The 14,445-nt window shown below is 41.8% G+C and overlaps 1 protein-coding gene across 3 annotated transcripts in view; it reads right to left on the bottom strand.

The window, feature by feature from the left end:
* Positions 1-6,684: 6,684 nt before the first annotated feature.
* The window catches only part of ETNPPL (ethanolamine-phosphate phospho-lyase), a 20,579-nt gene continuing 12,818 nt past the window's right edge, over positions 6,685-14,445 (bottom strand). For 2 of the 3 annotated variants that reach the window (XM_007452136.1, XM_007452138.1), the window contains exons 8-13: positions 13,920-14,145; positions 12,859-13,013; positions 11,881-11,970; positions 11,541-11,671; positions 10,225-10,292; positions 8,337-8,881 (exon numbers count right to left, since the gene is read on the bottom strand). In XM_007452136.1, the coding sequence (XP_007452198.1) occupies positions 8,753-8,881; positions 10,225-10,292; positions 11,541-11,671; positions 11,881-11,970; positions 12,859-13,013; positions 13,920-14,145 (799 nt within the window). In that variant the 3' untranslated portion in view covers positions 8,337-8,752. Of the gene's footprint in view, positions 7,224-8,336; positions 8,882-10,224; positions 10,293-11,540; positions 11,672-11,880; positions 11,971-12,858; positions 13,014-13,919; positions 14,146-14,445 lie in introns of those variants that run through there. The other variant, XM_007452137.1, reaches the window with a different exon arrangement.

The raw sequence follows: 14,445 nt of genomic DNA, 5'->3' as shown, positions 1-14,445 counted from the left end.
CCAGAATCAAGCCAGATCAGATAGAACATGAATGTAGGACTGTCTAATGCAAACATGCCATTAAAAAAATAAAGACTGTTTTCTATCAGTCTTGGACTTGACCTGTGAAGCTTTCAAATAGACACATGGAAACAATCACAATGAAAAGATTTCATGCATTTTTGGAACAAAGCTTATTTATTCAAAATATCTTTATATTTGGATCCCATCACATTACAGGATTTTAGAGAAACTCTTAGGTTTTATTCTCAGAGCTATAGATTTCTTATTTAATAATTTATGATGATGATGATGTAGAAATAAAGTGACTCAATTTGAGGGTTCAGTTATAATTTTGAATTATTCACTGGAGATTTTTCCCATTGTTCTTGGTAACAGTGATAACTTTTCACATTTCCATGGAAAGGCCAACTCCATGTAAAGTACCAACTGTAGAGGTTTTATTTTTTATTCAAATGCATCAGAGCGATCTTGACTTTTCAGATTTTTATTTTTATAACTTAAAAAAAAATTATTTATTTATTTATTTACTTGGCTGCACCGGGTCTTCGTTGCAGCACGCGGGATCCTCATTGCCAAGTGTGGGATATTTAGTTGCGGCATGCAGACTCTTAGTTGCGGCATGTGGGATCTAGTTCCCTGACCAGGGATCAAAGCTGGGCCCCCTGCATTGGGAGCATGGAGTCTTAGCCACTGGACCACCAGGGAAGTCCTTATTTTTATAACTTTGTATATCAGAGAAAATTCAACACCTTGCTCCTTTTAAAGCAGATGCATCAGGACCTCAATGGTTAGAATAAAGAAGATTAAATTAACCCTGAGTTGTCATGCATCTGACTGTGGACTCCAAGAGCTAGGAAGGCCCAGATTTTCCGAAGAATTGAACTTTGGCTCTTGACTCAAGGGTAGTGTGGAGTCTCAACCTGGCACTCTTTAACCTGAATGGTGTTAAGAAAACACCCAGCTCATGTGTTGTCCACAGAAACAATTGACCCTCACATTTCCTTATCAAGACTTGATATAGGAACTTCCCTGGTGGCGCAGTGGTTAAGAATCCGCCTGCTAATGCAGGGGACGCGGGTTTGATCCCTGGTCCGGGAAGATCCCACATGCCGTGGAGCAACTAAGCCCGTGAGCCACAGTTACTGAGCCTGTGCTCTAGAGCCCGTGAGCCACAACTACTGAGCCCGTGCATCTAGAGCCCGTGCTCCTCAGCAAGAGAAGCCACCGCAGTGAGAAGTCTGCGCAGCGCAACAAGGAGTAGCCCCCGCTCGCCGCAACTAGAGAAAAGCCCGCGCACAGCAAGGAAGACACAACACAGCCATAAATAAATAAATAATTGAATCATAATAAAAAAAAAGACTTGATTATAAGTGAAGAGTGTCTCTGAGTGTTTCTGTAGAAACAGGAGATTCTCTACCCCTACCTTCTCAAATCCATTTTAGGTCTGAAGCTGAGCCACTCTATGGGTGCAACCATGGCTCCTGGAATCAAACACATTGACCATAGATCAGGAAGAAGGGGTTTAGTCTGTTTCTGCACTCTACTTATATGTTTGTCAAATATGAATATATTGTTATCAATCTACGTACCTTAAAATAGTGAATTTTACTGTGTATAAATTATACTTCATATGTAATTAAACTTGAATTAAAAAAAAATAAACCAGTGCATGGGAAACAGGTTTCTATGAGGAAAGTCTGAAATAAATGGGTTTATTTAATTTAGAGAAGATAAATTTGGGAGTACTTTCATAATGTTGGAAATCTTAATGCCAGTTTTCCCCTCCACCTTAAGGGTCACTCTGCACCATTATATTTTCTAAAAAGGGAAAAACTTAGATTCAACCATGAGTAGTTTAGTTGGCGTCAGGATAGTGTGCCGTGGGCTTTGTCATGCCAATTCCAGAAGATGCACATAGGGTGGTTATTGGTCCACTGGAGTCCAATCTTTTTTAAGGACTTCTTGCCAGGATGATTTATGCAGGTACACTTGTTATTCTTTTAAGTGTCCATGAGGTACCTGTTGGAAAATAAACACACACACACACACACACACACACGCACGCACATACACACCTATATGCATCTCCCAAGGACCAGTATAAATTCTCAGAAATAATACGTACCAAACACATAAAAAGGAAGAAAATCCTTTCCCTAACTGACTTATAATTTATAAGGTTTAATCTGGCCATAGTAAAATTGGCTCTTAATCGCTCCATCACTGACCCCTCAATGGCAACTTCCTTAGCTACATGAGCACCCCTCTTGTTTCAAATCTTTAAGCCAGTGTTAGCGAAAGTATGGTTCTCTTCCTTCTCCCAATCTTTGGCTTGGTTGTACCTTTTGGCTCAACACCCAGCAAGAGGTGAACCCAGTCTTTCAGGTAACATGTACAGTTTTCAACTTTATAAAAGGGGGTATGCTGCTGTATGTAACCTTTTGGGCTTATCTTTCACTTATTATTGTATTGATAAGATTTATCCATGTTGCTGTGTGGCATTGCAGTTCATAATTTTTTAATGGTGTGTTGTCGATCTTCCATAGTTTGTTAACCTACTTCACCACTGAGGGGCATTTGTGTTACCAGGTTTTTACTATTATGAATGGCACTGCAGACAACATGAAATACTGGAGAAGACATGGATCTGCAGGATCTCTTATAAATTCCTGGTAAGAATAGAAATCGGGGTAACGACTTTGCTAATAGTTTGGCATTGCCTACTAAAGTTGAACACGCACATACCCTAAGCACTCAGCAATTCAGTCCTAAGCATACACCCCTCAGAAACTAGTGCAGTGTGCAATAGAGATGTAAAAAAGAACAGCCAAAGCAGTGGGGCAGTGTACTTGGGAAAAGTTCAGAACCCTCAAGCTCAGGGAACGGGGCTGGGCTGGGATGGCGGTGGAAGAGCCCTGAGGTGGAGAGCAGCAGCCTTCAGAAACCCAGTCAGGCACTCCCCCTCCACAGGATAACTCCTCCAGGCTTTACCCCCGAGGGATAAGCAGCTTTAAGAGGGAGCTTGGATATCATTCCTAGCCCCAGGAACTTGGAAATGGAAGAGTGGTGGGAAAGTAACTGCCTGAGGTCAGTTAGTCCACAACTACCTTTCTCATCCTGAACTTTTAAACTGTGCTATTACTGTTGGGATCCCAGGGCACTGGCGAGGGTGGAGCCAGGGCAGAGCCCGACCATGTCCCCTCCTATTTTCCCCTTTCCACACTGAGCTGGACAGCCTCCTTCCCGGACCACCGTAGCCCCACCGTCAGACACCAAATTCAAAACACCCCCATCCAGGGAGGCCTGTTTCCTCCATTTTCTCACCATAGTTTCTTCAACCGCAGTCTCTGAGGGGAAGGAATCCACAGTTGTTCAGCATCTGGGTGGGATGTGTGGGTGTTTTCAAGTTGACACCTCGGAGGGCACTTCATCGTTTCCCGCCTAAGAGTAGATGTGTGTCTTATGTAGACAGGTTTCTTGTGGTTGCCATTCCATGATTACTTTCTTTCTAGAATTTTTTTAAAGACTTTTTTTCTGACAGCACAAGGGAACAATGTTTTAAAACGCTGGGTGGGGCCTTCCCTGGTGGTCCAGTGGTTAAGACCCTACGCTTCCACTGTACGGAGCGCCAAGGGGAAGAAACACCAGGCTTAGCGGTAAAATGTTGGACACTTTCTCTTTGAGATGCAACCAGACAAGGGTGTCTACCATCACCAGTTTTGGTGATGATCGTATTAGATGTCCTAGCCAGTGGAGTAAAGCAAAAGAAAAAACAAAAGATATAGGGATGACAAAGGAATAAATAAAACTGTCATTATTCTCAGATGATGTAATTATATATGTACAAATCCGAAAGAATGGACAATTTTTGGAATTTGCAAGTGGGTTTAGCTAGTTTACTGAAATCAGTCAATTATGCAAAAGTCAACTGAACTTCCAAACACCAAGAACAGTTGGAAAACCAAATTTAAAAAGATGCTATTTACAGTGGCACCAAAATACATCAAATACCTCTGAATAAACCTAACAAGATGTAGACTTGGAATTCAACAAGGCATAGATGTCTTATGTCAGAGCAATGAGGAGAAAGTCTTGAATTTTCTTTTTTACTTTAGCTGTTGCTCTGTCTTGGAAATAGAGCTTTCCCCTTGCTCTCCCTGAGGAGCACCCCTCCACCCTCTATTCACAGTGAGCCCAGGGTAAAGCCTCTATATCTGCTCGCCTGTACTGCCCCAAAGGAGGTCTTCCCATTCAGTCAGGTGAGTGCCAACCCTTCTCAGAAGGATGTCGACAAGAAACTCAGTGTTCTTCAAGGCTTCACTAGAAAAGGCCACCTGGACTTCCCTGGTGGTCCAGTGGTTAAGAATCTGCCTTGTAATGAAGTGGATGCCGGTTCAATCTCTGGTCAGGGAACTAAGATCCCACATGCTGTGGGACAACTAAGCCTGTGTGCCGCTATGACAGATCCTGTGTGCCACAACTAAGACCCAGTGCAGCCAAAAAATAATAATAATAAATTCAAAATAAATAGATAAATATATATTTTTTTAAAAGGCCACCTGTGTTTGTTTCTTCAGTCCCCAAAAGTATGATTGGGATGGACATACTTGGCAGTTGGAGTCACCCCTAGAATGGGTCCCTGGCCTGTGGAGTAAAAACTGTTATAGTGGAGATGGCCCCGTGGAAGCCTCTGAAACTTCCCTTCCACACACTTGTCCTCACTGTCTCCAACCAAGATGATAAGTAAAAAACAATAGAACAGGGCTTCCCTGGTGGCGCAGTGGTTAAGAGTCCGCCTGCCAATGCAGGGGACATGGGTTCGAGCCCTGGTCCGGGAAGATCCCACATGCCATGGAGCAACTAAGGTCGTGCGCCACAACTATTGAGCCTGCGCTCCAGAGTCCGTGAGCCACAACTACTGAAGCTAGTGTGCCTAGAGCCCATGTTCCGCAACAAGAGAAGCCACTGCAATGAGAAGCCCACGCACCACAACCAAGAGTAGCCCCGGCTCGCCGCAACTAGAGAAAGCCCACGCGCAGCAACGAAGACCCAATGCAGCCAAAAATAAATAAATAAAATAGATACACATTAAAGAAACAAAAAATTTTAAAAAGAAAAGACAATAGAACATTCTGGGCCTTGATTAGCCACTCTTAAAAATCTAAAGGATGCAGGGGTTGCTGTCCTCCCTATCATCTCTTCTCTTAATTAGCCGACTTGGTTTCTACAAACTGGATGATAACTAGAATGGTGAATGGCTGAATAGCTGGTCAGGAGCCTGAAAGAATTAGAAGGTCTGTGGCAAAAGGAGATATTGGGCAGGGGCATATGCATGAATATATGGAATAAAGACCACATGTTAAGATTTTCTCTATCACATGTTAATGTCCACCAAAAAGCATCCACCCCAGAAGAGGCACTGAACAACGAAGAAGGCAAAATAACTTGGCCGGTTGACATCAGCGCAGCCTTTGACATTAGCCAGCTCACAAAAGACATAATGGCACACGAGCAGAATGGCCACAGTGGCCGAGATGGCAGCAGCTCCTTTTAAGGAGACAAGCACTTTCTGAGTACACGAGTGCCCACAGGAGTGCTGATCTGCGCTGTGAAAAGTCTGGTTGTCCTGGAATTAATCTCGTTTCCTAGAGGCAAACCACAGAGACCTCTATATTCTCTCCTCTCCGCCAGCTCCTGGGAATCCATCTCAGCACTATCCAGCTTGGATCCACAGTCAGTTATATGTTTAGGAGGAAAAACTATTTAATAATGAGACTTGGCATTTTGACAGCATTTTAACTTATGATGAACTCAGAAAGGAAGCTTTTTTACATTTAATTTATTTCTCAGCTCTCATGCAACAGCCCTAGAAAAATTATGATCTCTTCTCTACAGAACAGAAACCAACACACAAAGCTTAATAACTGTTAGGAGGGCAATAAGATACTGGGAAGTCAAGGCTAAAAGGCAAATTTCTTCCAGGTCAGTACGTGAGCCTCCGAGTGGATGTCCCATGGCACCAGCACTTTTTTTTTTTTTTGCGGTACGCGGGCCTCTCACTGCTGTGGCCTCTCCCTCTGCGGAGCACAGGCTCCAGACGCGCAGGCGCAGCGGCCATGGCTCACGGGCCCAGCCGCTCCGCGGCACGTGGGATCCTCCCGGACCGGGGCACGAACCCGCGTCTCGTGCATCGGCAGGCGGACCCCCAACCACTGCGCCACCAGGGAAGCCCGGCACCAGGACCTTTAAGGAAGAGATTTTTGAGGTTCTGGGTTTCCTCACTTCCTTTTGCCAATCTCTGGTTAGAAATGTGTGTATCTCTATGTGTCAGGGATTGTGCAAAGGTGATAAGCTGGATGAGAAGAGGAAGATGATCGGTGGAAAGTTAATTTCTCACCTAACAGGTAAGTGACTTGCCAAGGTGACAGTCTGAGTAGCCAGAGCCGAGGTGTCCCAACAACATGTTTAGGAGTGTTTCTGGGTGTACTCCTTGTTTGGCCTCCACCCTCGTCCCCACAGGACCATGATTAACCTAGTTCCCCAACAGAAGTCCAAATTATTCATTCAGTTCTTCACATTTGCTGTATGTGATTTTTTTCCAAGTGGCGTTGATTTTACTGCCCCAGTGTTCTCCGCAAAGGAACGGTAAACAATTTTCTGGTCAAATTTTTTTTCGTTTACATCATCTTTTATTTTATTATAGTCCATAAATATATACAAATTAAATCATTAAAGAATTCATAGTCTCCAAAGTTCAGGAACCTACTACCGTACTTTGCTCTGTCACGTCAAATATTAAAACATGAGACGTAAAACTTCCAACTTAATAAATATTCCATTTGAAGCTGAAATTGAGTAGAATAAATGGAGTACTTTCAGAAATCTCAAGTAAGGAATTAACAGGCTGGAGGCTGAATCTTGACAGGGTTTGATTATCACTTGGATTATTCTTATTACTCATTTACTTTATTTATACCTGAATGGAATGCAGATTCTTCCTTTGGCGGGTATAATAGAGCTTTAACAGAAGGGACACTTCCATTCATTCTGTGTAACTCTGGACATTGATCTTGCTGTAAAATGCTCGTCTCTCATGTCTTGAGCCTCTTACTGAGCAGTGAATGTTTATCTGTGCACAATCCATTTCTTTTTCGGCTGGGATTTTCTTTGGGGTCCGGGCTGCCGTCACTGAGCAATTCCGAGTGGGCTTCCTCAGGCATCTGCAAGACAGACACGGAAACTCCAGCAGGCAGCCCGCCTCTAACCCACCCAGCCTCCAGGCTCCGCAGGGCTGACTCCACAGGCCGACAGGCAACACGGCACGCGGGAGAATACAACACAACATAACACAACACAACACAGCAATGCCCGTTCTTCCTCCCTAACTCTGATTACTACTATTTTCCACAGACATCTGAAATGATGTCAACCTAAAATCTGGGACTGAAAGCCAAAATTTCAGAAACGCGTGCTAACTTCAAAGCGGGATTTCTGGTGGGAACTCCTTTTTTTGTAAGCTCCTTTTCTTTCTTTCTTTCTTCTACTTCTTCTTTTTTTTTTTTAATATTTATTTATTTATTTATTTATTTGGCTGCGCCGGCATGTGGGATCTTCGTTGCAGCATGCGAACTCATAGCTGCGGCATGTGGGATCTAGTTCCCTGACCAAGTCCCTGTAAGCTCCTTTTCAATGCTTGCTTGGTCCTGACAGCTGTGATTCTGTCCCAGACTCAATAAGCCACTCTCAGACAGCAGAGATGCACTGATTTCTAGCATTGGTTTGTGTTTGCACCAAGAGACAGAAGCGTGGGATCCTCCCGGACCGGGGCACGAACCCGCGTCTCGTGCATCGGCAGGCGGACCCCCAACCACTGCGCCACCAGGGAAGCCCGGCACCAGGACCTTTAAGGAAGAGATTTTTGAGGTTCTGGGTTTCCTCACTTCCTTTTGCCAATCTCTGGTTAGAAATGTGTGTATCTCTATGTGTCAGGGATTGTGCAAAGGTGATAAGCTGGATGAGAAGAGGAAGATGATCGGTGGAAAGTTAATTTCTCACCTAACAGGTAAGTGACTTGCCAAGGTGACAGTCTGAGTAGCCAGAGCCGAGGTGTCCCAACAACATGTTTAGGAGTGTTTCTGGGTGTACTCCTTGTTTGGCCTCCACCCTCGTCCCCACAGGACCATGATTAACCTAGTTCCCCAACAGAAGTCCAAATTATTCATTCAGTTCTTCACATTTGCTGTATGTGATTTTTTTCCAAGTGGCGTTGATTTTACTGCCCCAGTGTTCTCCGCAAAGGAACGGTAAACAATTTTCTGGTCAAATTTTTTTTCGTTTACATCATCTTTTATTTTATTATAGTCCATAAATATATACAAATTAAATCATTAAAGAATTCATAGTCTCCAAAGTTCAGGAACCTACTACCGTACTTTGCTCTGTCACGTCAAATATTAAAACATGAGACGTAAAACTTCCAACTTAATAAATATTCCATTTGAAGCTGAAATTGAATAGAATAAATGGAGTACTTTCAGAAATCTCAAGTAAGGAATTAACAGGCTGGAGGCTGAATCTTGACAGGGTTTGATTATCACTTGGATTATTCTTATTACTCATTTACTTTATTTATACCTGAATGGAATGCAGATTCTTCCTTTGGCGGGTATAATAGAGCTTTAACAGAAGGGACACTTCCATTCATTCTGTGTAACTCTGGACATTGATCTTGCTGTAAAATGCTCGTCTCTCATGTCTTGAGCCTCTTACTGAGCAGTGAATGTTTATCTGTGCACAATCCATTTCTTTTTCGGCTGGGATTTTCTTTGGGGTCCGGGCTGCCGTCACTGAGCAATTCCGAGTGGGCTTCCTCAGGCATCTGCAAGACAGACACGGAAACTCCAGCAGGCAGCCCGCCTCTAACCCACCCAGCCTCCAGGCTCCGCAGGGCTGACTCCACAGGCCGACAGGCAACACGGCACGCGGGAGAATACAACACAACATAACACAACACAACACAGCAATGCCCGTTCTTCCTCCCTAACTCTGATTACTACTATTTTCCACAGACATCTGAAATGATGTCAACCTAAAATCTGGGACTGAAAGCCAAAATTTCAGAAACGCGTGCTAACTTCAAAGCGGGATTTCTGGTGGGAACTCCTTTTTTTGTAAGCTCCTTTTCTTTCTTTCTTTCTTCTACTTCTTCTTTTTTTTTTTTAATATTTATTTATTTATTTATTTATTTGGCTGCGCCGGCATGTGGGATCTTCGTTGCAGCATGCGAACTCATAGCTGCGGCATGTGGGATCTAGTTCCCTGACCAAGTCCCTGTAAGCTCCTTTTCAATGCTTGCTTGGTCCTGACAGCTGTGATTCTGTCCCAGACTCAATAAGCCACTCTCAGACAGCAGAGATGCACTGATTTCTAGCATTGGTTTGTGTTTGCACCAAGAGACAGAAGCATCCTGTTAGCAAATCACTTGCTCTCTCATTCAAAGGGCCTCATGTTTTTCACTCAGGAAAAGGACTTTGCTGACTACACTGGATGTGCAGGTGGGCTTGAGTGTTCCTTTATGCATCGAAGTCATAAACAAATAACTAATTATGCAACAAAGCCTCTCACGTTTTTGCATTTCTGTTTCCCAACCCAGGGAGCGCTTTCTCACACCCTGGGTAGCTCAGGGAGAGAAAGGGGAAGCCCTCTGCTGGAAGCACATCAAATGCAGAAACTAGGCCACTCCATGCCAAATGGTCCCCAGGCCCCGCCGCCAGTCAAAGTTTCTTCTTTAGTTCACTTGAGGACCAAACTCTGACGTTCTGGAGCCACACTGCTGATGCTTTTGCTGATTAAAGAGTGGTGTGTGGGACTTTGAGTCAGTGTCAGGCATCCCTCAGACAAACAGGAAGGAGCTTAGGACATCTGTTATCTCTCTCTATATTTTGAAGGCCCTCTTTGCAAGCCTGAGGGGGTTTTTGGACTTTTTCTGGCGGGGCGGGGCGGGGAGTATAGGAATGATCCTGTAAGAATGGTTCTTTGGCTTTATTCTTGTCAAGTGGTAAGGCACTTGCCTTAATTGTGCACTCAAAATTGCAACAGTAAGCCAACTCTAGCAAAGGTGAGTTTTATTCTAGAAGTCATTGTACAGTTTTTTTAAATTTACACTCCTTTTTCTTAAATTCCCCCAAATATTCCCCTAAATATTAAGTAACTGACTCTTACCTTGGTTCTGCACGGAGTATTCTCAGAGATCACACTCTCAGTTTTGGCTCCGACGGCTTCTTCTAAACCTATGTCAAGGAAGATACAACGGACAAGACAGAAGAACATAAAAGTCCTTAAAAAAAAAACCACCCCATTTTGGTAACTAGAGGGCCACCCTTAAAGAAAACTAGAGAGGTACATGTTTTTAAAAAGTGTCACTGTTACAATAGCTGCTTTTAAACTTTTATTGTAGCATTTCATCATTACAAGTGGCGCTGAGCCTATGTTAGCTCCGCCTCGTTCACTTTGTTAAGAAAGAATTCTTTAGCCGCACCACTAAAAATGCTCAAGCTCTGAGCTGAATTTTAAGTAATAGTGACAGATTTGCCCCAACCTATAGTCTCTTCCACCTGTCCCTTCAAGGCACCAGAGGCATCAGGACTGTTAGCCAAGTTTGGGTGTCTTTTGGTCCAAAGACAGTGACCGTATTACGAATAACCTGGGGCTGACTCTCAACTTTCCAAATAATAATGGTCTATTTTGTATGCTGTACTGATTCCTGGCTTAGCCTTATCCCACCCCCAAGAGGCTGAGAGGGAGCAGAGAAGTAGAATCTTAAAAATATAACTAAAAGCTCTAACATTTGACAGTGCTTTATGTTTTTCAATATGGTTTTACATTGTTACCTTACTTGTTAATCTCAATTTATGCTCATAACAGAAAAACAAATTAACCTAATTATTTAACAGAGGTAAACAAAAGATGAATTCCTATGACAGGCTATAATTCTGAATGACAAACATAAGTCTTCAAAAATTAAATTGTAATAAGTGAAATACAAAGTCAAATGATAACTATATTAACCTATAACCTATATACATATATATATATTTTTTTTTAAAGATTTTTTGATATGGACCATTTTTAAAGTCTTTATTGAATTTGTTACAATATTCCTTCTGTTTTCTGTTTTGGTTTTTTGGCCCCAAGCCATGTGGGATCTTAGCTCCTTGACCAGGGATCGAACCTGTACCGCCTGCATTGGAAGGCGAAGTCTTAACCACTAGACTGCCAGGGAAGTCCCTAGCTTATAATTTTTATTAACAGCATTTCCCATATTCTCATGGTACAAAGCTCAAAGACTCTTACACTGCAGCATCTGTGGTGCATGGTACAATGAAGACATGCAATTATTTTTAAAAAGTGAAAATAAATGATAATATAAGTGTATACAATCATTTCCACCCTCCTTCACTTCTGCCAGTGCAAGTTGCACTGTCATGTCTGACCAGAGTGTGGGTGAGGGCATCTTATTTAAAGATCTGTGGACAGACCTGTTAGAATCTCATCCAGCTGGTCCACCATAAACTTGGCATCTTCTTCAGTGAAGCACATGGGTGGTTTTATTTTAAGCACATTTCTATGAGGTCCATCGGCACTGAGAAGCACTCGCTTTTCTTTCATCCTAATGGGTGCAGGAAATACATGTGAGTGCATACAAGTGATAACTAAGATTATTTCAGAATGATGTGAACAGAGAGCACTTTCATATTCTCATGCAAGAAGCCCAGATTTGTAATTGCACGAGTCTTAGACTTTTCTCATTTGGGGAGATAAGAGGAAGTAAAATAAAGCATTCAAGCCAAGATACCAAACAGTGAGGGGTGTGTTTACTTGTAGATGATGTGCTGAGCTTCGGCTGTGGCGGGGGTCCTTTCCTGATGGTCCTTCACTAAGTCAATTCCAATAAAAAGGCCAACGCCCCTGAGGGAGGTAAAGAAAGGAAACTTGACACACTTTATTAAGCACTGCATTGTCACAAAAAATTAACACTGTCCTCAGACTTCAGTTTGATTTGAAGCTGAATGTGATTCTCTTTAAAGGGTAGTTGTTATTAGTTCTAATTAATCCAAGATACCAATCTAGTGTCCACAGGACTTCCTAGTTTTTGAATTGTTAGTTTTTGTCAACCAGTTTTTCTTTCTTCTCTTAATTGTAAAAAGAAAAAGGCTTAAAAACAACCTTGTCATGCTATTTAGCTTCTCAAGACATCAACTATGACAAATCTTTAATCTTTACATATATATATGAAAATGTTTTCATATATATATGAAAAATAGTGAGTTTTCTTGGATGTCATTTTTAATCTTTTTAATAGATCATTTAGTTACCTTAAGTTCCTTCTCTTCATCTTTTGCCTGCTGAAATGATCCTGGCTTAATTTTTTTCAAAAAAGTATAAAAATCAGGAAAGATATATACCCAAAAGTTAACAGTGATGATATCTGGGTTCTGGATGAAAAACGAGTTTTGTTTTTGTTTTTTCAGTGTTTCTAGATCTGCTTTTGTGTTAACTTGTTTTTGTTTTGTTGTTTTTTTTGCGGTACGCGGGCCTCTCACTGTCGTGGTCTCTCCCGCTGCGGAGCACAGGCTCCGCGGCCATGGCTCACGGGCCCAGCCACTCCACGGCATGTGGGATCTTCCCAGACCGGGGCACAAACCCGTGTCCCCTGCATCGGCAGGCAGACTCTCAACCACTGCGCCACCAGGGAAGCCCCCATGTGTTAACTTGTTTTAAATTTATAAGATAAAATATAACAAATTTTCATTTGGACAAATGAATAACTGCATGACAACTTTATGATAAATATACCTGATATCTCCTATCAAAGCATGTTTAGCCTTCTGCTTATTCAGTAACTTGGTGAGATAATTCCCTACTCTTGTGGCATTTCCCTGAAGGTCTTCATTTTCAATTACATCCAGGATGGCCAAACCAACAGCAGAGGATACTGGATTTCCTCCATACTGTGGAAAAACGATAAATGAGAAAATAGAATAGTTGAATTTGTGGTATTGCTTCATCTATGAGAAATTTGGCTCATACATAAGCAAGTAAAGATATACTTTCAATAAAAAATTTCCCTTGTGATATTAGTTTCTTAGATTTAGAATATAACATGATTCTATGCATTTAAGATTGAGAATAAAATTCTAAATTATATATAGCTGCAAAACTGGTATGAAAGATTATTGGGGAATTTATAAGTTCGTCCAAACCAAAAACAGACATTGTGTTGGGAATTAAGGATTTCAGAGTGTGGTTTAGTTAGGGGGATGTGGGTTTCAGTGCTTGACTATCTGTGTGAAAAAAGCTAAGCAATGACATTTTCTCCAAATAATTTATGTTCTTAGATTTGACTCTAACTTTTAGCTGCAACAAGTCCTATTACACATACTGCACAAACTATAATAATCTTTCCAAACTTAAAGCTTATAACTTTTAGGGGTAAAATCAAGGAAATAAAATTTCCCAAAGATAGAAATTTAGTTAGTATCTCCTATGACAGCCTTGTAACATTTATAGTAGTGAATCATCTAAGTGAAGTGTTTTGGGAATTTAAATGTGATACAAAACAAAAAAGATCATATTATCTGTTAATGAAATATCATAACCTCTAGAGTTTAGCAGGGCAGCCATCTGTCACTGGAACAATTAATAGAAACATTTTAGGAAGGGGAAAGATACACAAGAAAAAAATACAAGGAGGATTGTGTCAGATAGAATGAAATATGGTTAGATCAAAATTTGGCTAGGGTCCTGGCGTGGTTAGCCGGCAACAGTGAGATTTATTGTTTATTACATTGGAAAGAAACATAAGAACATGCATTATTTTTCCCTCTTAGCATTAAAGTGGGGAGGTCAAAATTTACCGTATTGAAATATTCCATCCCAGAGCTGCTGAAGGCTTCTGCAATTTCTTTGGTTGTTACCACGCATGCCACTGGGTGGCCATTGCCCATTGGTTTTCCCATTGTGACGATGTCTGGAACGAAATCTTCACCAAACATTTGGAAGCTCCAGAAATGTGTCCCAACTCGGCCAAAGCCTACTTGAACTTCATCAGCTATAAACACACCTCCTGCTCCATGTACATATCTGAAAAGCAAAAGGGCAGCCTGATGCCTTCAGGTCACTGAGAGTCCCCAAACCCTCCCATAAGATACAGACTATTGAAAACAAAAAATGTTGTTAACCTGAAGTCTATAATCTTTGTTAAAAACATTTCAGTGTTCAAATCCCCAATGACATCTATGTGATGTCATTGACTTTGAAACATAATCACATAATTTCCAGATTAGATATATTCTATATTGTTTGGGTTTGTGCTACTTAAAGTAAGCTCTACTGCAGTATTTTAATAGGGAAGAAAAAGAAGCGAACAAGTAGTGTTCAGCA

This window comes from Lipotes vexillifer, unplaced genomic scaffold, assembly GCF_000442215.2.
Source record: "Lipotes vexillifer unplaced genomic scaffold, Lipotes_vexillifer_v1.1 scaffold22, whole genome shotgun sequence".
In the NCBI taxonomy this organism is placed as follows: domain Eukaryota; kingdom Metazoa; phylum Chordata; class Mammalia; order Artiodactyla; family Lipotidae; genus Lipotes; species Lipotes vexillifer.
Note: the sequence above shows the minus strand (reverse complement) of the source record. Positions and strands in the feature narration are given on the sequence as shown.